The following is a 22944-nucleotide window of genomic DNA, read 5'->3' as shown; positions in this document are numbered from 1 at the left end:
TAAATCAAGTCACTACCCAAACGATATCGTTATGAGAATACGCCTGAATCCGGGAGCGAAGGGAGAAGCTGTTGTAAACGGGTAAGCGTATAGGTTTATGATATTTAAAGGAGCTTAACCGTTACGCAACAGCATTATCATGTCAGGAATGATTCTCATTTCTGCAAGGGACATGCACTCATGACGAAAAGCCCTGGGGGAACAATTCCGTCAGATACTTCTGTCCAAGGTACCTGTCAATTCATTAAAGCATTATAATTCTGGCTTATCATTCCTATAAACCCCATGGAAGTCAATCCAAGTGCGAGAAAGACTTGCGAGACCAATGCAACATACATAATATTTAGACTCTGTCGTTGAGGCAAAGCCGCGAACATGAACGAGGCACACATGCGCCCTAGTAAGCGACCTTACCTTACCTCGTCTTGCCTTGCCCTGCCTTACAATTGACGCCCATTGTCATCCCATCCCAACTCCGTACCAACCCTATCCGGTTGCTAATTTACAAAACCCCCTTTAAGCAAAGATATCGTCACTATGGGTATACGTGGTTCGTTCACCAGAACGAACACCAACCAATATAATGCTGGCAGAGGTTCTCGAGTTTAGTCGCTTCATTGATTAACTTGTTGACCTGCGTCAAGATATCCAACTCTTCGGTTGGTTTGAAATCGCGACCAGTCAGCTTCTGGTTCACGCGGTCCAGCACTTCGACCGCGCGTGCATTTTGTATCTCGGCCATCTCGCCGTCAAGCATCTGGCTTGTGCCATTGACCAGGCTCGAGTTTGTGCGCGCTCTGGCTCGAGAACCTGGTGGTCCACCAGGATGAGCCGAGTCAACGGCATCAGCAGCTTGCTGCGCAGCCAGAAATTCGGAGGGCGGACGCTCCGAATCTAGAATGCTCTGTCTACGGGCTCGCTGAGCACCGGCGCCCAAGGCGGTTTCGCGTTCGGAACGGAAGTTAGGACCAACAGGAGAGGCGGCATTTGTGAGACGCCAGGTCAGCAACGGGTCATGGATAAACTACAACGCTTTCCTGTTAGCAAGAATACGCAGAACTTCTAATACGAAAAATGAATACTTACGGCTTCTAGAACAGCCATCACGCTTTCTTTATTCTCCCGAAGGACGCGCATGACGTGCTCGCACGTAATCCGGAAGCTACCTTCGATGTTACTAACTTCCATTGCGTACGTGAGCATTCGAGTGAGGCGGAACGGGACTCGTTCGGGATATTTGTCCCGCTTCATGGCAACTTCGAAACAGTCACCGAAATCGATATGGATAATCTTCCCGGTAATACGGTCAAGCATTAGATTGCTCGGGTGCCTGTCGCCAAGACCGAGAATGTAGCCAACCATGCTCATGACACCTAGACTGCGCGTGTAATTCGTACGCCTTTCTAGCCAAGCCTCGGAGCTCTTGCTCTTTAGCCACAATACACGGTATAGATCCTGGCCCGTCGTATTGTCTAGGGCGTAGCCGAAGACTTCGACCTTTTGCATCAAAGTAAGGTTGTCGTAGTCTGGGGCCATCTGTAGCATGATACGGTGCTCTATGTTGAGGAGAATCTTGCGGCTCTCACGATACTCGCGAATCAGCACATGCAACGTATCACTATTTGGCACCCAGCCGAGAAGTCCCGAATTTTGGCTGAGAGGTATTGCCGGATATTGCTGAATGCTTAGATGGCGTTTGTAGCACTCGGAGTCGTTAGCGAGCAGAGTATTACACAGACCAAACAGCTGCATAACACGTTCATCTTGTCGAATATCCTCGTGTCCCTTCAGTAGGAAGGAATATTGGTTTCCGTCACTTCCGTTAATGTTTAATTTCCTTGGCCGTTGCTTTGAGTTAATCACACTGAAGGTTGAATCGAACGAGAGGATGCGAACGACGGGAGCGCCACTTCGGTATTGGCCAGGAACGGCCAAGTCGAGGTTTTTGGCCGCTAATAATTTTGGAGAACAGTACGCAAGCTCTAGGGTAGACATTTGCGGTAGTTGTCTTCCAATCCGACGGAACACCTGGTAGTATAGGTCCCACGCTTGGTTTAGATCGTTCACATCGTGACTGGATTCGTACTGACGGCACCATTCTCGTGCCTCTGTGAGATCTCGACCAAATGTTTGCGCGAAGCTTATCTCGCGCAGCGTCTCGGGTCCTCGTTCTAGTAGCTCATGCAATGGTCCCAAAGTAGCAAACATGCCTTCGATGTTATGATCTCCAAAGTACAACCGAGAAGCCTCTTCGAGTCCTTCGTGCCAAAGCTCATGCCATAGCACCGCGACACGGATAAGTTCATGACTGACCGTGTCGGCCTGCTCTACAAGCTTGGCACTGTGTGCACGCATGCTATCCATAATAAGCGCCGCCGACTTAGATCTTCTGGAGCTCTGAGCCGATTTCATCGCCACGGTTAGGGGATATACTAGGGCTTGAGGATGATTTCGCCCAACGTCGGCGAGTAGATTATGGATAGATTGACGTACTCGCGTGTTGGGCTGATTGATCCGGGCGATGAGTTGCGGGATCACCTCCAACCACGTATCGACGCTGACGGTCCCAAAGCCTTGGGTAACGGCTGCGTTGACTTCGCTGTTGCCGCCATGTGCGAACCACAAAGTAAGGAGACGCAGGGTATCCTGGAGAGCACTTCCTGACGATAGTGCGATAGATTTAAAGAAACCTTGAACGGCGGGGACAACGTGGTTAATGACGATAGTTGAATCTGGCCTCGGGACGTTTCTATCGGCCGGAGGCGTGAGGGCCTGGACGATTTCAAAATTGGCTAAAGCCCACGCGTGCCATGCCTTGTACCATTTCGGGTTGTATTGTGTAGCTTTTGAGTAGGAAGCTAATATTTCTTGGACGTTGTGGTGCTGCCAGTCGTGTTTATTCAAGGCGACTTGCCACTCTCCCTGCTTTAGGAAGCATTTTGCGAGAAGCACCGTCTGGTCCTGGATTATCTTCTGCGTTCTAGAACTGGGCAAACCTGCGTCTACCCCGTTAGGATAGCTGTAGTCGTTCATCGGGTCCACTACGTTTGGCGTAGCTTGCATTGCTCTAGCCATCTCAAGGTTCTGGGCAGAATCCGCCGTGAACTTCCTAAGGCAGAATAGCGTTTTCTCCGGATGACCTGACTGGCGCAGCTTCGCCTGTTGACCGTACTCCCAATAGAACTTCAAGACTGCGTAGATTATCTGCGGGGGGATCCTCGTGGGTGTGCCTTGCGGGGGTGGGCCGTCCTGACTCCAGTAGGGTATTATATGCTCGAGAGGGTGGTCGGTGCCGATGACTTGCTTCAGCGACTTCTCCGCCAGGCCCATCCTTCCGGATTTTCGACATAGATTTGCAAATTTAATCCACATGTGCATATTCTCCGCCGGGCTAATAACCAAGCAGCGAAGTCTAAGCATGCGTTGCCAAACCTCAACATTCCTCTGGCACCCTTTGAGACGGCTCTCCCACGTGCGTCGCATCGTAGCCTTCTTCCTCTCGTCAGCCTGCTTATAAACGATAATCTCTTCGAGTTCTGCAAGCATTTGTACCCTCACTATGACCTGGTACGCACGGTTGTAGGACTCGCTCACAAGCGCGCTTAGCTCGGTATCGAGACCCTCACGCGTCTGCTGAATACAGGAAGCGGCTTCTCGGAACTGGTTACGATGCAAGGCTAGTAGCGCGCCAAAGAAGGATCGGTCCGGCGAACTTCGCTTCATGGACTGTAGATAATTGTCCATCGAATCCCACTTGCCTAGGCCCCAAGCGGCCGCGGTTGCGAGCGGTGCAATACGCCTTTGGACCTCGGGTGCCGAGTTTGCCCAAGTATTACTTGTCAAACTAGCCAAGGCGTCCCATTCCCCAAGAGCGTGTAAGCAGCGCATTTTGCCCATCACGATTTCGAGCGGGACCACTTGATCTTTTGGCATCTCCGCCTCCCTCTTGTTATAAAATTGCAAGGCTTCTTCCCATCGTTCCAACTTTTCGAACCAGGTTTCTCTGAGCTGGATGCCGTCTTTGTAAAGCTGCGCCTTGCGAAGAATGCCGATAGCGGCATCGTACTGCTGAAGCTGGTTGTTTATGACGATTAAAGCTTCTACAGCCGGTCCGCTTTGATCCTGCAAAAACTCCAATTCTTTGTAATGAAGGGCTTTGGCATATGCGTGACAGCGACCGGCCTCCCTACCAAGCACCCTAATATCAATAGGCAAGGCTTTGTCGTCATGCTCCATGAATTCGGCCAGGTTCAGCAAGAGCCCGAGTAGGTCTGGAGGCACATTCTGGGATCGTATGGCATTCTCAATATTCTGGATGAGCTCGTCCTGGAACTGCTCGTAAAGCTCGCTCCAGCACGAGACGAAAGCCGAATTAAATAACTCCCGAGCAAGGGGGAGATGCACGCTACCTAAAATAGCGCAGGCGCGCAGGGCATGATTTGGGGACTCCGTCAAGAGAGTAGTACTAAAGCGTCGAAGCCATTCTTGCCAGTCTTCCTTAGTAGACTTGCCTTTAGTATCCCAGGCGGCCTTCAAGTGAATCGCGTTCATCTCGAGTTTCTTGTTGCCAAGGTCTGCGAAAGACGGCTCGTCTAACTGGTCAATGAACCGCGTCTCCGAAGTCAGATCTTGAGGTAGAGCTTCCCCTTTCTGCAACTTGCTGATCAGAAGCTCGTAGTTTTGATGCTGGATCTGGTTGGCCTGGAGGACTTTGTTGACGGTACCCATAAAGTGTAGATAATCCCGCCCGAGCTGTTGAATTAAGGCACATAGAGTATCCAGCGCTGCTACACGTAGGGATGACTCCCCGCTGGCGAGGATTCTAGTTAGCGGGTGGATGATTTTGGCGGCATAGTCGTTCAGGTTAACCTGGCGAGATATCTTGCCAATGGTCTCGATAGCCGATTTCCGTAGGAATGTCGGCTGGCCTTGCTTTTCGAACGTTCGCACAACTACGGGGATGATAAGATGCATATATTCCTCGCTGCTGGAGCCAAATACCAGGAAGGCATGCAAGACCTTCTCAGAAGGAATCCGCTTGGTAGTCGCATCCTTCTCCAATACGCCAAGCATCGCGGGAAGCAAGCCCGCGAGATAGATCTTGAACTCTCCTTCTAATGATCTCGAGATGGCTTCAACAAGCGATAGTATTGTAGCCTGGAGCGAGGGCGACGTATCCCAGTAATTATGAAGTGTGTCGATAATCTGTGGTAAGTAATTTCTTATATGTTGTCGTACGATACTAACTAGTGTAGCCAGCTGGTTGAAATACGACTCGAGACGACTTTGTGGGCAGTCTCTGATAACTTCCAAGAATGCTGGAATGATACGGTCCAGGAATTGGACGCACTCTAACCCGAGCGTACGAAAGATATTCATGATCGCTTCGATAACCGCTGCATGGTGCTGGGCGAGCGAACTGTCTTTTAGTATGTTTAGGAGCGCATTTATCACGACAGTAGGATAATACTCCTTATTAGAGGGTGTTAATCCTGTCATCATGAGCGAAATATCGGTCATCCTATTCGTCTCAACGCGTCGTTTGGCATCGGGAGCACGCTCTTCTACTTGCTGTTCGGTGTATTGGTTAGCTTTCTGTCTGTAATAATGTGATTTTTCCCGGGGACTTTTGGGGGTTCTGTTGAGGAGTCTCTTAAGGAGCTTGATGGGAATTTCCTGGGGCTTCACTTCAAGAATGGGGCCATGGTCTAGGGTGAGAGGACTTCCTGTCTCACCCGCGTGTCTTCTTAATCCATGGACACGCCGCCAGTTATAGTCATCTTGGGGGTTTTGTACCTGGTGTCTGTAAGGATCCAGCGCGCCTAGAATACCCATCAATTTGATCGTCGCCTGTCGCAAAGGCCCTCGCTGCGGCTCGCTTCGAATGATGTACTGAAGTAAATCAAGGAGCTCAGGATACTCGAGGTAAGGGTCAATAACATAACCTGAGTTACTGGCAAGTTGGCCGAGAGTGTGCAAGGCGGCTTCCCGCTTGACATTAGAGGCGTGGTCCTTCAACGCTGCGATAATGATCGGCATAAGCTTATCCTTGTAGGGAAGCATGTCTTCTCCCCCTACTGTCGCAAGCTCGCCGATTGCCTTAAGAATAGTGGCTGCGACGCCGGGGTTTGAATCGTTAGCCTTCGGGAGGAGTACCGAAATCATGGGCTCCACGTATGGCTTGATCAATCCTTGAGCGTTTTGAACCAAGTGGCTGAGGAGTTTCGCGCTCTCCTCCTTATTGCGCGGGGCATCCGAAAACTCGAGCTCGGTAAGCATCTGTATCAATGTTTTCCGTAGAGAAGGTATCACATAAGCCGGGTTATATCTTGCCAGCCGTCCTATGATCGAGATCGCTACTTCCCTAATTTCGAATACTTCGTCGTTAAGCGCGAAGAACAACGTCCGAATATTTTCGGCTTTTGCGAGGTGCGGGTCGAACCGCTCGTCGAGAGCCGCAAGCACGGTCCGTCGTATATGGGGTTCCGGGTCGGATACACCTACAGTTAGTAGCTTCTCGATAACATCCCCAACAACCTGCAGCGCGTGGTAACTTGTCTGATTCACGATCGGGTCTCTGACGTAGAGCTGACAACAAGTAAGCGCGGCTGCTTCTCGGATATCTGGGTCGTCGTCTTCAACGTATTTGATAGCAACGTCGCGAACGAACTCATTTAGAATATGGCCTGTGTAATCGTTAGTATCCAGTGTCCAGAAGATGAAATCTTGCTCACGGTGGGGGTTGAAGAAAGGGGTATCTCAGCAACAAACGGCTGAGCTTGGGGGCTAACTGGTAGGGACTGGTAGTTATTAAAACGGGCAAGTTCGTTACCTGAGAAGTCAAAGCTTCCTAACGTATTCAAAGCTAATTTCACCTCAGCCTTCCGGTGCTCGTAGGCTTGAGGATCTTTCGCATCTTTGGGTATGATAGGGACGGATGAGAGAGTATTTGGGGTAGGAGCTCCAAGGGGTTTAAAAGGTTCTCCGCACAGGACTTTGCTCAACATATCAAGAAGCCGCTCCTGAATGGTGGCTTTCACAGGTGGTATATAAAAGGCCATGTCGACTAAGGCCTGTGTGAGTTTTGGGGTCAGCTCGCACGCAAATATCGGATCCAGAAGCGCTTCCATATATTTGCTAAGAGTCTGGCCCACTGCGACGGCGAGTCTGCTAATGCAATCGAAAACGGGATCAACAGAACCCCGTTTTCGAGATTGGACGCTGAGGCCATCCCGAACGTAAATTAGGACGCTGTCGAGATACGGAGCGATGGCACTTTTAACCGCGTTGGCAATACTTCCGATAGCTAGGAATGCGTCATTTCGCTCCTTATCCTTCTTGAGCATGCCGGATAGATAGAGCATGAACTTGTGAAGATAGGTATGGGCGAAATCAGCTGGCGAGTAATTGGCCAGATCGGGAATGAGCAAGACTACCGTCTTACGAATAGTCACGTCGCGGTGATCTTTGTTACGAAAGACGATCTCGCAGGCCTCCTGATAATGCTCCTGCATAAACATGCCTCCCTGCTCAAGAAGCTCCTTCAGAACTAGGAGGGACGCATGGACGTATTCGACAGTGCTGGTCTTGAGGCCAACGATGGATTCATTGTACATCTTGGTCATCCATGCCTGCTTCATATCCTGGTCTCGCTCTCGAATTATACGGAAACAGGCACTAACAGTCTCTGCGGATGTCGCGCGGATTAGTTGGCGCTGATCGCGAAGACCAACCCATATCAAGTCGAAGACCATGCCGACGTAAGTGTACATCAAAGTAGGCGCATTCCAGGCCAGTTCGCGGAGGACGAGGACAGCACTATATCTCTTCTCCTCTACTCTGTCCGACTGGAGCCATTCAAGAGCAGTCTTGACTTCGGATTCAACCAACTCAGATATCAACGATCCACCAGGTCGACATAGCTTTCCTAGGGCAACGGCTGCGGGCTGCATAGGCACGATATCCTTGCCTCTTAGGATGGTCTTAAGGTTCGCGGTGAATCGGGTGTACTTAGCAGTGACATCGACGCCTTCAAAGTCGACCAGCGCGTCAAGGGCGTAGACACCACCCAGACGTTCGGAAGAGTCGTTACCATGGAGCATCAAGGTGGTGATCTTATTATTAACGGAATTATAGAAGACATGGAATTGTTCTGACGATAAGTCTGTCGAACCGTCGTTAGCTCACGTCCGTAAATAAGTCCGTAAATATTAATGGGCAAAGGGTCGCGGCAACGTGTTGTTCGATATGTTCGATAGCATAGATGAGAGAGATGAATGGATAGCATACCTCTAAAACAAGCAGCGACTAGCTCTTTTAGTTGAAGAGCCGCCCGCTTTCGTACTTCGTCTCCGGCCCTATTCAGATATTCAGAATGACGATGGTTAGGTTGGGACGGGCGGGGTTTAGTAGAGGGAAGAGTCGCACCTTGACTTTAGATCTCTGGTTAGATTGTCAAGGGCCTCCAGGGCCAGCTGCTGTTGTTGCGCCATGATAGGCAGCGGCTGGAGGGAATGCCAGCCTCGTCACCCTTCAGCCGCGTCGAGAACAGCTTCAACAGTGGACCGCGTAATGCATCAAGTAAGGATGATGGAATAAGAGAATTATATGTAAACGCTATTTTCGTTTATTCGGGAGGGCGTCTACACACTTTTTTTGTAGTTGCTTGATAGACGTATTCAAGCTGGGTGAACGAGAAGTTAACAGGAGGAAAATAGTAGGTAGAGAGAGAGAGCATTGAGAGCATTGAGAGACGGACAAGGGTCAACGTATGCACCAAACTACAGGTGACCTCTTAGCGCAAACTAACCCAACTAAACTTTCTTATCGGTTAAGTGCACTCACTCACTATGAAGCATATGTACCTAGATAGCAGTAGTTAACCCGTTTTGTCTATTAAACATTCTTATTAGCCCACTACAGGTAGGCTGCTAGGCTAATAAAGGTATCTAAGGGGCCATGCCCAGCTGAGCGTACAAGGTAATATGTACATACACTAAGCCTTATCTTATCGATATGCCCGACTTTAGGAGGGATGTTGTGTCGGAGTGTGGTAAGAAGGATTACTAACATAGGAAATTCTTGCTTAACGAATTGGGAAGACTAAAAGTGGAGTAGAAGTAGGTAAGTACATTAGTACTTAATTTTGGATGGAAAATAACTTAACCAATTAGGTACCTCCTAAGGAAGATGAAAATGGAAATATATATTAGGACTTACCTTATGTAATGACTATGACATGCTCCTAAAGTCGGGCTCTTGTGGTCCCCTACACGGGGGGCCCTCGGTTTTTTATCGATAGTGCTTAAAGTTATATAACACAGGTACTTAAGCAGGAGGTACCTGTGGACCTACTTGGAAGTTGGAACCCGAACTTGAAGTCCCGACTTATAAGTAGGTACCTAGGTACCTAGATTATTAGTAATTACAGATACCTGTGATTGAGAACGCCACTACCCATTCTTATCGCCTTCATCCCTTCATCGCATATCCAACAGTCTTTAAGATCGTTCATTTTCTTCCAACCCAATTTTGCAATCCATTGTTTCGATTACTCAGTCACTCTATCTTCGCATAAATTCCCTCTTTCTACCTCTCCTAGACTAAACAGAACATACGATCCTCTCATCTTATCTTAGGTATATATCACAACCCCTTCATCATGGGAAATGATGGCGGCTCCATCCCCAAGCGGCGCGAGCTCGTCAGAGAAGCCGCCCGGCTACCCACCGCCTCCGAACTGAAGGCCACGGCCTTGGAATCCCTAACGCACGCCTGGACGACGTGCCCGCTATCCGACGCGCCGCTCGACTTCTCCAACACGGTGTCCGATTGGCGAGGGCGCCTGTACAATTACGAATCCGTATTGCAATGCTTAATGCCTTCCTCGTCCGAGACCCCCATACCAGAAACCCAAGAAGCCGAGTTTTCGCGCACGGGCATTAAGAGCTTGAAGGACGTCGTGAAGCTCAAGATCACGACGAAGAGGGACGAGAAGGGCCGTGAGTTCGCAGCCTGCCCCGTCAGCTTGAAGGAGCTGGGCGCCGCCGCCAAGAGCGTGTATATCGTGCCGTGCGGTCACGTTTTCGCGGAGGTGACCATGAAGGAGATCTCCGACACCGAAAAACAATGTCCCGAATGCAGTTCGTCTTTCGAGGACCGAGACGTCATAGCTATATTACCAACAGACGAAGCCGAAGTAGAGAAGCTAGCGAAGAGAATAGAAGAGTTAAAGACGTTGGGCTTGGCGCATAACTTAAAGAAGGACAAGAGCGCCAGCAAGAAGAAGCGCAAGGCAGAGGATGCGAAGGAGAACAAGGGGAACGACGAGCAAAAAGAGAAGGATAAGAATGGCATCGCGAGTCGGATAAACAACCCGATGACCGCATCTTTGACGGCCAAGGTGTTAGCCGAGCAGGAAGAAAGGGCCAAGCGGAGAAAGATAGCGGACGGATACAAGAGGAGCGAAGCTGTGAGATGACATACCCAGATACAATAAGATACCCCAGGGAATTGGCGTACGGTTTCAATAAAACGACTACTTATAAAGAAGATTATTGCTAACTTGTATATCAGTGATTCTACCCCTTTTTTCGTGATCATATATCGTAAATTCTTATCTAATTCGTAGTAGACGAAATTGAATTCTAAAGTGTTAACCAGGTATCTAAACACATCACAATTCGTCCTTAGCATGGCCAGGCTCTACTACCTCTTCGCAAACAGCAGGTGTGCCAACTTCCATCTTATAAACACACTTCTCCAATTCGCTGACCCGCCATAACTCCTCCGTCTCGGCACAGGCAAGCCAAACGTCCGTCCTACGGTTGGGGCCATTCCAGCAGCCTTGACCGTTTTCGTATTTTAGAACCATGCGCTTGCCTCGGCCGAGTCCCTTGCCATCATGACGCTCTTCTTCATCTGACTCGTCGAAGTCGACCCGATCGAAGTTACCCATGGTCGTCTTTCCCCCGCCCTTCTTGCTCTTCTGGCTAGTTTTGTCCAACCAGCACAGCTCGTACTCGTACTCACCGGCCTCGGTCGTGATGCACTTGCCCTTCAGATACCGGAAGATATCGTCTTGGCCATAGTCCTTCTGTAAATCCTGCTGATGCTCTTCCAGCGTCCGCCTCTTGGCGTTGACGTCGTTGGCAACAGAGTCGTGGGCCTCTCGAGCAGCTCTGACGAGACGTGATTCGCTCTGCCCAGAGCTCGTATCAGCCAGAATACCGTTTTCGATCAGCCATATCCGCAGATAGTTGATCTTGTCGTGAAGGAATTCGCGAAGCGGGCCAGGAAGATAGGCCTCCAAACTGTATACTACATCAAGTCAGCTTTGGCACGAATATGAGATAACCCAGGAATTTTGGGGGACGTACGAATATCGGTGTCCGTTGCTTCGTCTTCTTCAAACTCCTTCCAGTTGATACCAGACTCCTCGCTGTCCTCCTTCAGGACTTCTGTGATGTCATTCTCGTTGAGCTGTTCTTGGGCCTCTCCGGCCTTCTTAGCGGCATAATCTTCCCAGGCTCTGACAGCCTTCTTGACGCCCTCGTCGTTGAAGTTAGGATTGTATTCTTCCTTGAAAGTTGCTAGGATGCTTTCCAACTCCTGGACCTTGGCTGTGAGCTTATTGCGGTCACCCATGACTTTGCTCAACGTGTCTCGCAGCTCATTGACTCTCGTTTTAGCCAGTCCGGCCAGCACACCAAGCTTCCCAGGCCCTTCGTTCTTGACGACTTTGAAGCGTTCCTGACGCTCAACCTCGTCTAGCTTAACTTTCAATTCGTCTCGCTTAGCTTCAAGCTCTTTAATCTCTTCCGTGAGACTCGCAATCTTGGCCTCGACCCGGCGGCGTAATTCCTTAGATTCTTTCACCATGGTCCTTCGGCGCTTATTTGCTCGCTCCAAGTTGTCTTTCCGCTCCTTTTCTATTCTTCTCCATTCTTTGCCGATTTCCGCACATTTATTCTCGCATTTAACTCCGCCCACATTTCCGTATTCCTCACTGCCATCGCAGCAGAGATCGTAATCGCAAACACCGTCGTTTACGTACATGAAAGGGACGTATGAGCCAACATGGCCCTTGTTCTCACACCAAAAACCCGGTAGAGCATTTGTGGTGTTGGTGGTACCGGAGAGAGAAGCAGGCAAAGGTTGCTCCGGGGAGAGTCGATCCAAGAGTGCACAGGCGGCCGTACCAGGCTCGTCTGTACCATCTGGACAGTCACACGAGTTGTCATTAACTCGGGAGGCAGGGATGGCTATCGAGGGATGGCCTATGCAAGTGAAGGTATCTTTGGCTTCGTAGAATTTAACAACTACGGAAATCAGCTGGTTAGTATCGACAAAGCTCGAACAATTTAGAATATAAGGTAGTATAATATCGGGATTGGAATTTTGACCCAGGCTAGTAGTTTAGTTTATAGTAGTCAAAACCAGGGAGGCGAAGAAATAACAAATAACACACAACACAAGGGGGAAGAGGAGCACTAACACTCTGGACCAACTCCACGAGGTAGAGAACCAGCTATAGCAAACCCATTCCGGGCTGCGACGCCGAGAAGCACCAAGGCCTGAGATTGGCGCATCTTCACAAGAGTGAAAAAGTGAAAAGGGGGAGGAATTATTTGTTCATGAATGGTGGATATCCGAAGCTTATAGAGGAAAGTTTAATGTTTAATATAAAAAGTTGATAGTTAATACAAAAAGTTAACACGAATACATCTCCAGCAATTCTGGTCCCCACTACGTACACAGCTACCTAAGTAGTACAGCTGGCAAAGCTTGGCAATCTTGCTTTAGGGTTCCTTGCTACCTCAAGTGTACCGAAAGAGGTACTTAGCGCTACGTGGGGGAGGTAGTCACATGTTAGTGTCCCAGCTTCCTGGGGTAAGTTATGTACCTGAAGTACCTTGGCCAGGTATCAAAGTACCAGATAAAGATAAAGACAAATATGGAAAAAAAAATAGGGGTCCGACTTACACATTCCATTTCTCAATCAATTCTTCATCGTTGTCAACATTTGACATTAGGTAACTATTCTCTACTTGCTCCCGAGCACATTATCACAATTAGTATCGCCGTCATTTCTCTCTACTAACGGAGATAATATTTCCACCCCATTCTCCTATATTCATTTTTAGTCACTAGGTACCTTTATCAGTCGGAGTATAGCCACCCAAACCGGTGCCGTATGGGTCTCGATCATAACCGTTGGCAGTCTATCTTAGATGGTAATATTGTCTTTCTGAGATCCCAATTTTGGAAGCTTATAAGTTAATGAATCATAAACAGCTTAACTTAGGTACCTAGGTAACTAACTAATTATATATCTCTATTAGTTAGTTTAAGTAGTTACACAAATTGGCAAGTCTATTATCCAACCAGCAAAGCTCTTCAATAACAAGTATACAACACAATAACTTTTACTCCTAAAATCAACTAGCTACCTTACAACAGGTGTCAGTTCAAGTTTTCCCTGTTTACGCCACACAGGTGCCGAACAATAAACCCGGGAAATGCGGGGCGACTCTCCAGCGGCTAATCCAAGCTCGACTCTTTGATACCCTCCCTGTGTATTGTTTTCTGGTTCGGCGTTAAAATACGGATTATGAAGAGGGTCAGACCTCCCCCACAAACTGCCGTCCTAACAATGACCCCCTGGTCCAATGGACTACTCAACCTAAAATCCCGAGGTCACCCGTCGGCTGTACTATACTGCTGGCGCGTCGTGTTACTTTGTTCTTCTTCTTCTTTTCTTAAGATGCTTTCTGTTAGAATATCGACCGTCTTGACGAACCGGTGGTAAGGCTTAGATTTGAAATGCAAAGCCAACTTATCGTGTTCCTTTTTCAGAAATAGTTAGTAGTTTCTATGTTCATTACGCGATATAGCTTCCACCACCACCTCTGCTTTCATTAGTAAGACACTGTCCGAGTAATATCCTCATATAAAGTGAAGGGATGGCGGCAATTGGTAAGGCCTCATAATATTATTCCTCAGCGCTTTCGTACCCCCGGAGACAGCTCTCCCCCAACTAACAAAACGCAGCTGCGGCGTCGGTGGCTGCCACCGCGGCTGGCCTCGCGTATCTCGACGGCAAATTCCACTTGCGGCAGGATTGGCAGCACATCCGCGCAAAGAAGCAGGGCGCGAAGCTCCTCCAGAAAGCCGGTGAGTGAGCCTTACCCTCCGAAGACTCCTCTTTTCCCTGGACGTGGACGCAGCTCATCTTACACGCCTACGTAGTCCAAGAAAAGCGAGTCTCGTCCTACTACTTCTTCGAGAAGCACGCGCAGACCCAGCCCGGCAAGGAGTGCATCTGGTCGCGTCAGGGATGCTTTACGTATGCCGAGACTTACTACCGCGCCAACCAGTATGCCCAGTGGTTCTTAAAACACGGCGGCGTCAAGCCCGGTGACCTCGTCGCCCTCTTCATGGCCAACAGCCCCGATTTCGTCTTCGCGTGGATGGGACTATTAGCTATCGGCGCCGCCCCGGCGCTCGTCAACCACAACCTGACCAAGCAGGCTCTGCTGCACTGTCTGGGCATTTCGGAAGCCAAGCTCGTGCTAGCCGACGGCACGCCTCAACTTATGGAGCGCATCGACGCCGTCAAGGACGAACTGGCTGCAGAGGGGGTGACTATCGTGAAACTAGCCGATATCAAACCCGAAATCAACGCCACGAAAGGCGAGCGGCCGCCCGACGAGTTGCGTGAGAATGTCCGGCCGGACTCGCCATTTGGTCTGTTTTATACTAGCGGCACGACTGGTTTGCCTAAAGCCTGCGCGCTGCCCGCGGCGGCCGCCTTCGGGTATGGAGTCAGCATAGATTGCGGCTTCTCGTATGTTAAAGGTACTAACCAGCGCTACTACGACTGCATGCCGCTATATCACGGCACGGGAGGTATTAGCGGCATGACGCAGCTTCTGACGGGTCAGACGCTCTGCATCGCGCCCAAGTTTAGCGTTTCCGGCTTCTGGGACGACATCAGAGACAGCGGCGCCACGTGGTTCGTTTACGTCGGCGAGACATTGCGATACCTACTGGCAGCGCCACCGTCGCCACGTGATAAGGAGCACAACGTGCATTCCATCTATGGCAATGGCTTGCGCCCGGATGTCTGGAAAGCGTTCCGCGACCGCTTCGGCATCGACACCATCTTCGAGTTCTTCAACTCGACCGAGGGCATCATGCCGCTCGACAACCCGGCCCGAGGCGACTTCCGCGCGCATGCCGTTGGCCACCACGGCTTCTTGCAGCGGTGGCGTTTTCATAACGTCTTCGTACCGGTGGAGATTGACGTCGATACGGGGGAAATCGCGCGCGATCCTAAGACGGGCTTCGCGCGGCGAGTGCCCTACTCGATTGGTGGCGAGATACTTGTAGCACAACCGCCCACGATCACGCCCGCTTTCCCAGGGTACTACCGCAACGAAGAAGCGACAGCGAAGAAATACGTGCGCGATGTTTTCCGGAAAGGCGACTTATACTACCGGACAGGGGATGCCTTGCGACGAGACGACGATGGGCGGTGGTTCTTCCTAGATAGGCTGGGGGATACGTTCCGCTGGAAAGGAGAGAACGTATCCACAGCCGAAGTGTCCGAGGTGTTGGGTCGATATCCGGGAGTGAGTGAGGCGACCGTGTACGGCGTATCTCTGCCGAATCACGATGGAAAGGCCGGTATGGCGGCTATCTACATTGACCCTACCATCAAGACTTTTGATTATAACGGATTGCTGAAGTAAGTTTACTATTTCCCCCCTCCCCCTTTCTTTTCCTGAGAATCTTCCCTGTGTCACGTCCGTCTGCCAACGCAACGTGTCGAAACTCTTCCTCCCCCCCTGCCCCCCGCTTCCGCGTCCCAACGCAATGCCACCAATCCTCCCGTTATACCTATCACACATTTAATATAAATAAACCGATAGAGTAATCGTCACATGCACGCACCCTCTAATATCACCTTAAGAGGTCCTGGGAGAAAACTCACCATCTTTGCTAACCACAACCCTCACCGGGAAACAGACACGCCCGTGCCCACCTCCCCAAATACGCCGTTCCCATCTTTATACGTCGCATCTCCGCGCGTTCCGCCACCCACAACAACAAACAAGATAAGCTCCCGCTCAAGCGCGCCGGCGTTGATCCGGCCCAGACGGCGCCCGACCCTGTCTTCTGGGTTCCCGACCACGCCAAAGGCGGCAGCGCTTACGTACCCTTTACGCAACAGGACTGGGATGCGCTGGAGGGCGGCCGTGCTAAGCTGTGAGCTGCAAGCTGAGAGCTGTGACAAAAAAAATACAGGGAAATCGGGAGGAAAAGGGGCGCGCGTAGAGTTTTGGGCTTTCTGCCTAGGGTGATGGATACGGTTGCGTGGAGGTGCATTAGCCGAATACGAATCGAACGTCTTATGTCTCAGATAAATATCACTCGTGTGAGACAAGACACGCCGTGAACCAAGTCAGCTTAGGTAGGTATGTACATATGAGGTATATATAATAAAAACTAACGGCATTGCTTTACATAGTAAGATGAAGATATATAGCCTGAGCTCTGAAAGAACAATAGATAGGTAGTAACTAGAAGATAGTAAAGAGATGCATAAGTCAAAGTACTTGCTGATATATATATATATATATACAAAACACCGAATAATAGTCGTTACGCCCTCCTGGTTAGTGTTGGAGGTAGTCGCGACGTTAGCTTAAGATAATAAGATCTCGCGTAAACATATTTACTTGCCTCTACTAGTCTTGGTATTTAACGAACTCTCTATGTTGCTTACAAATGAAGCCCACATGGCGTAGGAACCTCCAGTACTGGAGATTCCGGGATCTGAAAATGGCATCCCCTATGCCCCATGCAAAAAGCTGAACAAACTACGTACCTATATTCCAGCTTTCTTAACGCATAAAAAATCAAGGGTTGAGGTTTGTAAAAATCTCCCTTAGGGTGGGCTGTCACGTCGCAGAGCATGAGGTAGGGAAACAACTTCGTTCCGCAAGGAACTCTAACTATAGTAGCTTCGAAATCAAAGCTATATACCAAACAACCTTTTTGTTCCAAAGGAGTCTCAAGTGTCCTCCAAGGATCCCTAAACCCATCCATTCAACCATCCATAACTTTCTCGCGATCACCCGGCTCAAGAACTGAAGCCAGCAGATCAACCATATCCCGGTCGGTTGTTCGCCAATGGTGGACGAGATCGATGACTGCCTTGTACAAGCGATCCACCGTTGCAGATTTGTATCCGACGAAATCAATCGTCGCGTCTCGCTGCGCAAGCCAGTTCAAAAGGTACGTGATGTCCGAACAGTCGGCGTGGAACTTGGCGCGTGGCAAAGGGCGCGTACTGGCGATAAGTTGCGCTGCGCGCTTCATCTTGGTCAAGATAAGAACGGCGGGATGGAGGATAGGAATTTCGGCTGCAGGAAGGCTATATTCCGAAACTGTCTCATGGGATTGAAATAATAACTAGGTGCTAACAGCTTTCAAGCTTGAAGATACGAAGCTCGCGTGGAAGTCCAAGCTCTCCCAAAGGGAGGGTTTCAATCAAAACTTTATCGGCGGAGTCCGTCGGCGCGAATAACAGTTTACGGTGCTGGACTGCGAATCTGTTGTCTTGCTCTATCAAGAGCTGCACAAGCTCGTCTCTCATGTTGGCTGCAAAGTTGATTTCAACATCAACATCTTGAGTGCTACGATTGTGGCCGAGTAAAACGGCAGCAAATCCGCCAATGACGGCGTGGGTGATATCATTGCTCCTTAATATGAAGGATAGAGTGTCAGAGAGATCCCGTGATGTATGCCGTACATAGAGTGAATACTAGAAGCAGTAGCACGTAGAATGTAAAGTATGCAGTGTATAGTAGTCCTTATACCCCTGATATAGAGCCTCTGCGGCTTTGAGTTGATCGGCCATTGTTGAGAATATGCACAGCGGTACAAGCCTGTTCATATATTTCAAATTAGCAACAATACCAGGTAAGTGATAAATAGTTCAGGAGAAATGCTGAACTGGTATTTTCTTTTTTTTTTTTTTTTTAAAAAAAAAAAAAAAGGTTTACCATCATGGCCTAGCTAAACTCAATCGTTCTTGCAAGGCAAGTCATCATAAGATGCCGCTCCTGTCATAGCCTTTATTATCTCGTCCCTGATCCATTCTTCACCTTCCTTCATCTCCCATTCCTTAATACTGTTAACCGCATTGCTCATTTCCAAAACTTCCTTTTCGGACAGCTCCTGATCATCCGGCGATATCTCATGGTAATCCCCTTCATAGCTCATATCAAAGAAATGGTACCCAATAATGGAAGTTAGCGTACCAATTACTTCCATCCGCAGGTGACTGTCCCGTTTCTCACGAGATGCTATACGCACGAGAGCAGTACAGGCAATCGATACAGGCATAGTATAAACCGAGCAAGGCAAGTTATTTTCAGCGCCACTAAGGCGAATGAGGTCTTCGGGGGAAACGCCTGCCCAGGACAAAGGCAGAAGTACAATCCTAGAACAAAAAATATCGGGGGTTTCAATGATATATCGAAGGCTTTGGTCAGACTCTTCGCATGGATATTTTGGGGGTAATATCTCGCGATCGGCGGCGTGATAGCCAATATCAGCAGCAAGATTCTGAACTATATGTAACTACTCATCAGGAATGAGGAAGATAAGATCCTACTTATGACTTAGCGTTGGGCAGATTCAGATGCTGGACATCAGATGCTGGACAACTTACGCCGAGGATAATCATTGGATAGCCCAATCTACTGAAGAGAGCATTCTCCCACTCAACAAGCAGGATATTATGGAGCTCGAATTGTTCAATAAGTCGAATTGTTTTCGTTGGGAGAGGCATTTTATGAAGGCATTCTGTGAGAAGATGAAGTTTTCAAATTAGAATTTCACTTCATATGCTTGAAGGTTAACTCTGACCGTTTAGACAAGTTTGCCAAATTTGCTAAATTAAAAAAAGTTTTAAACTAGAAAGGGAAAATAAATGGCTTAAAATAAATACAGTGTACTTACCTGCCTAGGTAAGTAAGATAGGAGGTAGCCAGTAAATACCTACCTCCTAGGTATATATAGAGTTTTTTACAACCGTATCTAGAGCACTTGAAAAATAAATCATGGGTAACTAGCCATTCTATCGTTAGATCGTGTCGGCATGGGTGTAACTCATTTCGCAAATAGCAGTATCATAAGGACGTAAGTATTCGGATCATAGATTACAATTATTTCCTCCTATGTTCCGGCGCTAATGTCTCGAACTTGATTTTTAAGAGGTGGCCATCGATGAGCGCGACGTGCGATCCTCTAGGCTGATACTGTCGATTCCTAACTCGGTGCGGACCGTCGTGGCCACTGCTCCGATGTATAACCAAAGGGCCTGGGTCGTGTCAGACGGCGTTTTTATGCAAGGGAAGAAGTGTCGACATACTTACTCGGCTCCGATGTCTTCGCTCTTAGCATTGCTGGTCCTGGTGTTGATCTTTTTGACGTGCTGGGTGATATACTATTCCCTGACTTCGTAGACTTAACAGTACCGTTTCCGGGTGTCTGCGGTTCTTTCATAGAACGAGGGACAACTTTCTATGGATATGTGTTAGTTGTGGTATAGATAATATAGCTTCATGGGCCAACGTACATCGCTGTCGCCGTCTGAGAGATTCCAGGGATCCTTATTGGCCACCAATTCTGCGTAGTCTGGACGAGGAACACTCCTGGGCGTACGACGTGGTTTCTCCGCCTCTAATTCTTCATCGTCTGATTCATTTGTATTTGAAGAGTTTCGGACTTTACCAGATGGCGTGTAATTCTTGTCGTCCTCTTTGCTTCTTCGTACAATAGGAGTCTCTCCTGCTTGAGAATTCTTGGATTTCGACCTTCCGGGGACGACTATAAATGCCAAGAGTTAACTTGAAGAAGCTTTCGAAATTGGACCAGTCCTCCCCAGGGGGCTGGGGGGCTGGGGTGACCAGAATGTCTTTACTCACAGGTATGTGGTGTTGGGCCAAGGTGCTCCTTAATCCAGTACTTGCTAACCAGGCTGGAACCTTCAACTATCGGCAAAAATTAGTATCCAAAGCCCTTCCCCTGCATATACAAGGGTGAAACTACTCACTTTCACATGCGAAGTTTTCGAAAATATACTCGTTAGTCAGTTCTTCGCCATCTAACCCGGTTTCCCCATGACTCTGGAAATGCTTCAGAGCTCTGTTATATGCTAGAGGCGGATCCGTGAAGAATCCGGTTTGGCAGTTAGGCCTGTTGCATCGTATGACGAAGAAGCCTTGACGATCCGAATGACGAAATATACGTTCCCCTGTCTCTAAATTTGGGAATGCTATCTTGCGGAATATATCCGATTGAGATCTGCTAAGGGCCTGGCAATATGTCAGCTAGTCAAGAAGCTATATATGGAAGTGATCGCCCTGGTCCGTCCTTACCTTTCCGCCATCTACCCTGCGTCGTTTCCCATTTGCGGTGGTGCTATCGCCATCTCCATTCGCCCGCTTAGGCGCTCTGTTCGGCATGGGGTTTTCAGATTGGGTTGGATTTTGGATTTGGTGGTCGATATTAGGGCCTATGTTCGGGGATACGTTAATATTAGTAGGACTTGAAGAATTATCTTTGATCGAATTGGAAGTTCCTTCGTCTTGGACTTGCGACGTCAAAGGGGGGATGCTGGACAAGACATCTGCGCTAAGGACGGTACTAAAATAATTATCGCGAAACGGGGACATAAAAGGTGTTGGGGGTCGAATAGTCAGCGTCGAAGCACTGGGAATGACACTCAGATATTTGGGGGTAACGGGGATAAGTTCCGAGACGGTACTCTCGATAGTATCGGGGTCGACTTCGAGTAGCTGCAACTTCTTGCGCAGACCAAGGATTAGCTTCTCCTTGTCTTGCTCATATGCCTGTCGCTCTTTATCGACCTCTCTTAAAAGAGCCCTTAGCTTAGGCACGTGGCTCCGCGCCAGCTCATCATCTCGCTCTCGAGTCAATTGCTGCAATTCCTTCTTGACATAAGAAGCGGCGAAATCAGAAATAGCATTGTTGAGCTTGCCGACAGGACTACCATGATCCCCCGGGGGCGTCTTATCAGCCATCTCAGCCCGAGAATCGAAAGTTCATGGAATCGTTGTCGATGTATAATTTGACATGGATGGTGCTTGACTCAACTACCAACCTATTGCCCGGCTAGCGAATAACGATTTGATATCTTTGAGGTGCTGATGTGATGCTATGCTATGCTCTGCTATGCTATGCTATGCGATACTAGGGCATGGGCTCAAATTCCAGGAGGGGAAGAGGGGGGGAGGGGGGAGGGGGTAAAAGAAAAGTCCCTGCGTTAAATTGAATTTGAAAAGAATAGATAAAAAAAAAAGAAAATAAAAATAAAAATCGAACGGCAGACAGAAGGAGGATCGCACGAATTGAGCATTAAACGATTAAACGGAAGAATCAAAAATTGATCTGGGCCCCGTTTGGCCTAAGGCATAAGAAGCATAAGAAGCATAAGCGACACCATGCAGCATCCAGCTTGTTCTCCGCACGAAGCGCCTGTACCGTAGCGTAGAACGCCGCAGAATAGCCCGCCGAACACGTAGGATCTCCAGAGATACGCACCGGGCCGTAGCCCGAATAAATCTGGGCTCTTTTGATGCCGCAGTGTGACGGAAATTTGTAGCCAATCAAGAGTTGCGATTACTCACAAATATTTCGGTACCGTAACCCCAAAGGAAACGGAACGATCGAGGAATTTCGGAGATAAAAGATGAGACACAAAAGTGAAAATGTTGGTAGAATAAGAGGAAAAAAAGAAAGAAAGAAAGAAGAATTTAAAAGTTGAAAAATATAGGAGGTACCTAACCTTAGGGAATTTCTTAGACATTAAACATACGGTAAGGAAAGAGGATGGGAGAAAATAGATCGCTATTACCTTATTACAGGTACCTAAACAATACATTAGACGTCCGCTGTAAAAGTTGAATTTTTGGATGTTACACCAACTGCCACTTGTAGGTTAGGTTTAGGTAAGAGGTACCTCTAATCTTGAAAAAGATGCGACCGTATTTTTACAAGGTTAAAAACTGACTAATCTAAACCGTACAAATGAGAAGTACTGATTTGCAAACAAAGGAAAGTTCCAATGCACCTATCATCAAGGTGGCTGGCATCGCGCTTCTTGCTAACATCGGTAACCTTCGACTGGTGTGAACTAAGACTACAATCCCCAGACTCGGCGCCATCATCAAAGGGTTCCATTTGTCCCGTTTGGACCGAGTAAACAAGGTCGCCGACATCGACATTGCTGAAGTCTGACTTTTCTTATAACCTGGATAGTGGAGATAGTAGACCCCAGCCGGGACCGTAGAATCTTGAGGTATAAAGCGTGCTTCTTGTGGTTTGGGCGAAGAAGATAAAGACAGCCCAACTTGATTTACAGGATCGAGGCCCTCGTCGTCTGCCCATACGTTGCCAAGGATTATTCAACAAACGATGTAAACCACATCATACAAGAGTTGACCATCGCCGAAAGCCCGAAGAACGATCAGTGGAGCCGGTGGAGTATAACCAGAGCAGTATATTTCAATCAACGATTGAAGTGGTTTTTTTACGCGAATATTTAAGAAGCCGAGTGTAACGAGGAGGATCTCTAAGCCTCGTCTTGTTGACATGAACTTGATACTAGTATTTTTGATGTAATAGAATAACGACTTGATGCGTTGGAAGTTGACGCGTTGGGAATCGATGGTATTGGCGGAAGATGGGTAACCAAGAGTCACAATGATAGTCGATGATAGCCTTAGGGTACCTAGGCAGCTATCGCCCGCGGTACCTAGTTGCAAAGCTCCTGACAAGGCATCAAACTGGTTATAATCGTAAGCTTTATAGATATTTATTTATAGGCTTTTGAAGCATTGACCA

General features: G+C 48.6%; 7 protein-coding genes across 7 annotated transcripts; 2 read left to right on the top strand and 5 right to left on the bottom strand.

The window, feature by feature from the left end:
* Positions 1-474: 474 nt before the first annotated feature.
* Positions 475-8742, bottom strand: F4812DRAFT_354298 (FAT-domain-containing protein). The gene is made up of 6 exons (XM_047931763.1): positions 8428-8742; positions 8290-8357; positions 6833-8164; positions 5797-6686; positions 1087-5571; positions 475-1024 (listed from the first exon to the last, which is right to left on the bottom strand). Exons 1-6 carry the CDS (start codon positions 8490-8492, stop codon positions 557-559), a joined length of 7308 nt encoding a protein of 2435 aa, XP_047791327.1. The 5' UTR covers positions 8493-8742; the 3' UTR covers positions 475-556.
* A 600-nt stretch (positions 8743-9342) lies between these two features.
* F4812DRAFT_354279 (DUF602-domain-containing protein) lies at positions 9343-10613 on the top strand. The gene is made up of 2 exons (XM_047931762.1): positions 9343-10517; positions 10576-10613. Exon 1 carries the CDS (start codon positions 9662-9664, stop codon positions 10478-10480), a length of 819 nt encoding a protein of 272 aa, XP_047791326.1. The 5' UTR covers positions 9343-9661; the 3' UTR covers positions 10481-10517; positions 10576-10613.
* A 62-nt stretch (positions 10614-10675) lies between these two features.
* F4812DRAFT_450808 (glucosidase II beta subunit-like protein-domain-containing protein) lies at positions 10676-12590 on the bottom strand (the record flags this gene model as incomplete). Its single annotated transcript, XM_047936136.1, has 3 exons — positions 10676-11319; positions 11379-12320; positions 12497-12590. The coding sequence occupies 3 exons, from the start codon at positions 12588-12590 to the stop codon at positions 10676-10678; spliced, it is 1680 nt and encodes a 559-aa protein (XP_047791325.1).
* Positions 12591-13514: 924 nt separating this feature from the next.
* On the top strand, positions 13515-16740 carry F4812DRAFT_354259 (acetyl-CoA synthetase-like protein). The gene is made up of 5 exons (XM_047931761.1): positions 13515-13862; positions 13963-13977; positions 14053-14175; positions 14251-15751; positions 16033-16740. Exons 2-5 carry the CDS (start codon positions 13965-13967, stop codon positions 16274-16276), a joined length of 1881 nt encoding a protein of 626 aa, XP_047791324.1. The 5' UTR covers positions 13515-13862; positions 13963-13964; the 3' UTR covers positions 16277-16740.
* Positions 16741-17115: 375 nt separating this feature from the next.
* On the bottom strand, positions 17116-17929 carry F4812DRAFT_458531 (uncharacterized protein; the record flags this gene model as incomplete). Its single annotated transcript, XM_047937373.1, has 3 exons — positions 17116-17432; positions 17494-17771; positions 17889-17929. The coding sequence occupies 3 exons, from the start codon at positions 17927-17929 to the stop codon at positions 17116-17118; spliced, it is 636 nt and encodes a 211-aa protein (XP_047791323.1).
* Positions 17922-19058, bottom strand: F4812DRAFT_425431 (uncharacterized protein). Its single transcript, XM_047933936.1, has 4 exons — positions 18943-19058; positions 18746-18879; positions 18075-18684; positions 17922-17957 (listed from the first exon to the last, which is right to left on the bottom strand). The coding sequence occupies exon 3, from the start codon at positions 18415-18417 to the stop codon at positions 18094-18096; it is 324 nt and encodes a 107-aa protein (XP_047791322.1). The 5' UTR covers positions 18418-18684; positions 18746-18879; positions 18943-19058; the 3' UTR covers positions 17922-17957; positions 18075-18093.
* Positions 19036-21809, bottom strand: F4812DRAFT_425428 (uncharacterized protein). The gene is made up of 5 exons (XM_047933935.1): positions 20457-21809; positions 20132-20393; positions 20004-20069; positions 19655-19905; positions 19036-19599 (listed from the first exon to the last, which is right to left on the bottom strand). The coding sequence occupies exons 1-5, from the start codon at positions 21120-21122 to the stop codon at positions 19420-19422; spliced, it is 1425 nt and encodes a 474-aa protein (XP_047791321.1). The 5' UTR covers positions 21123-21809; the 3' UTR covers positions 19036-19419.
* Positions 21810-22944: the final 1135 nt, after the last annotated feature.

The sequence above is a fragment of the Daldinia caldariorum genome (assembly GCF_022478825.1).
Source record: "Daldinia caldariorum strain CBS 122874 unplaced genomic scaffold F4812scaffold_6, whole genome shotgun sequence".
Lineage (NCBI taxonomy): Eukaryota > Fungi > Ascomycota > Sordariomycetes > Xylariales > Hypoxylaceae > Daldinia > Daldinia caldariorum.
The sequence above is the reverse complement of the archived record's forward strand: the minus strand, read 5'-3'. Positions and strand labels throughout refer to the sequence as shown.

Bases quoted from the DNA above. Each gene is read 5' to 3' on its own strand.
- F4812DRAFT_425428 (XM_047933935.1), bottom strand. From the start codon at position 21,122: ATGGCTGATAAGACGCCCCCGGGGGATCATGGTAGTCCTGTCGGCAAG. The intron at 20,394-20,456 runs GTAAGGACGGAC...ACATATTGCCAG, and splicing joins GCAGGGTAGATGGCGGAAAG to GCCCTTAGCAGATCTCAATC. The intron at 20,070-20,131 runs GTGAGTAGTTTC...TTTTGCCGATAG, and splicing joins CGAAAACTTCGCATGTGAAA to TTGAAGGTTCCAGCCTGGTT.
- F4812DRAFT_354279 (XM_047931762.1), top strand. From the start codon at position 9,662: ATGGGAAATGATGGCGGCTCCATCCCCAAGCGGCGCGAGCTCGTCAGA.
- F4812DRAFT_354259 (XM_047931761.1), top strand. The intron at 14,176-14,250 runs GTGAGTGAGCCT...ACGCCTACGTAG, and splicing joins GAAGCTCCTCCAGAAAGCCG to TCCAAGAAAAGCGAGTCTCG. The intron at 15,752-16,032 runs GTAAGTTTACTA...ACCGGGAAACAG, and splicing joins GATTATAACGGATTGCTGAA to ACACGCCCGTGCCCACCTCC.
- F4812DRAFT_425431 (XM_047933936.1), bottom strand. From the start codon at position 18,417: ATGCCTGTATCGATTGCCTGTACTGCTCTCGTGCGTATAGCATCTCGT.
- F4812DRAFT_354298 (XM_047931763.1), bottom strand. From the start codon at position 8,492: ATGGCGCAACAACAGCAGCTGGCCCTGGAGGCCCTTGACAATCTAACC. The intron at 8,358-8,427 runs GTGCGACTCTTC...ATATCTGAATAG, and splicing joins ACCAGAGATCTAAAGTCAAG to GGCCGGAGACGAAGTACGAA. The intron at 6,687-6,832 runs GTAACGAACTTG...ACGATTACACAG, and splicing joins AGGAAGCTTTGACTTCTCAG to GCCATATTCTAAATGAGTTC.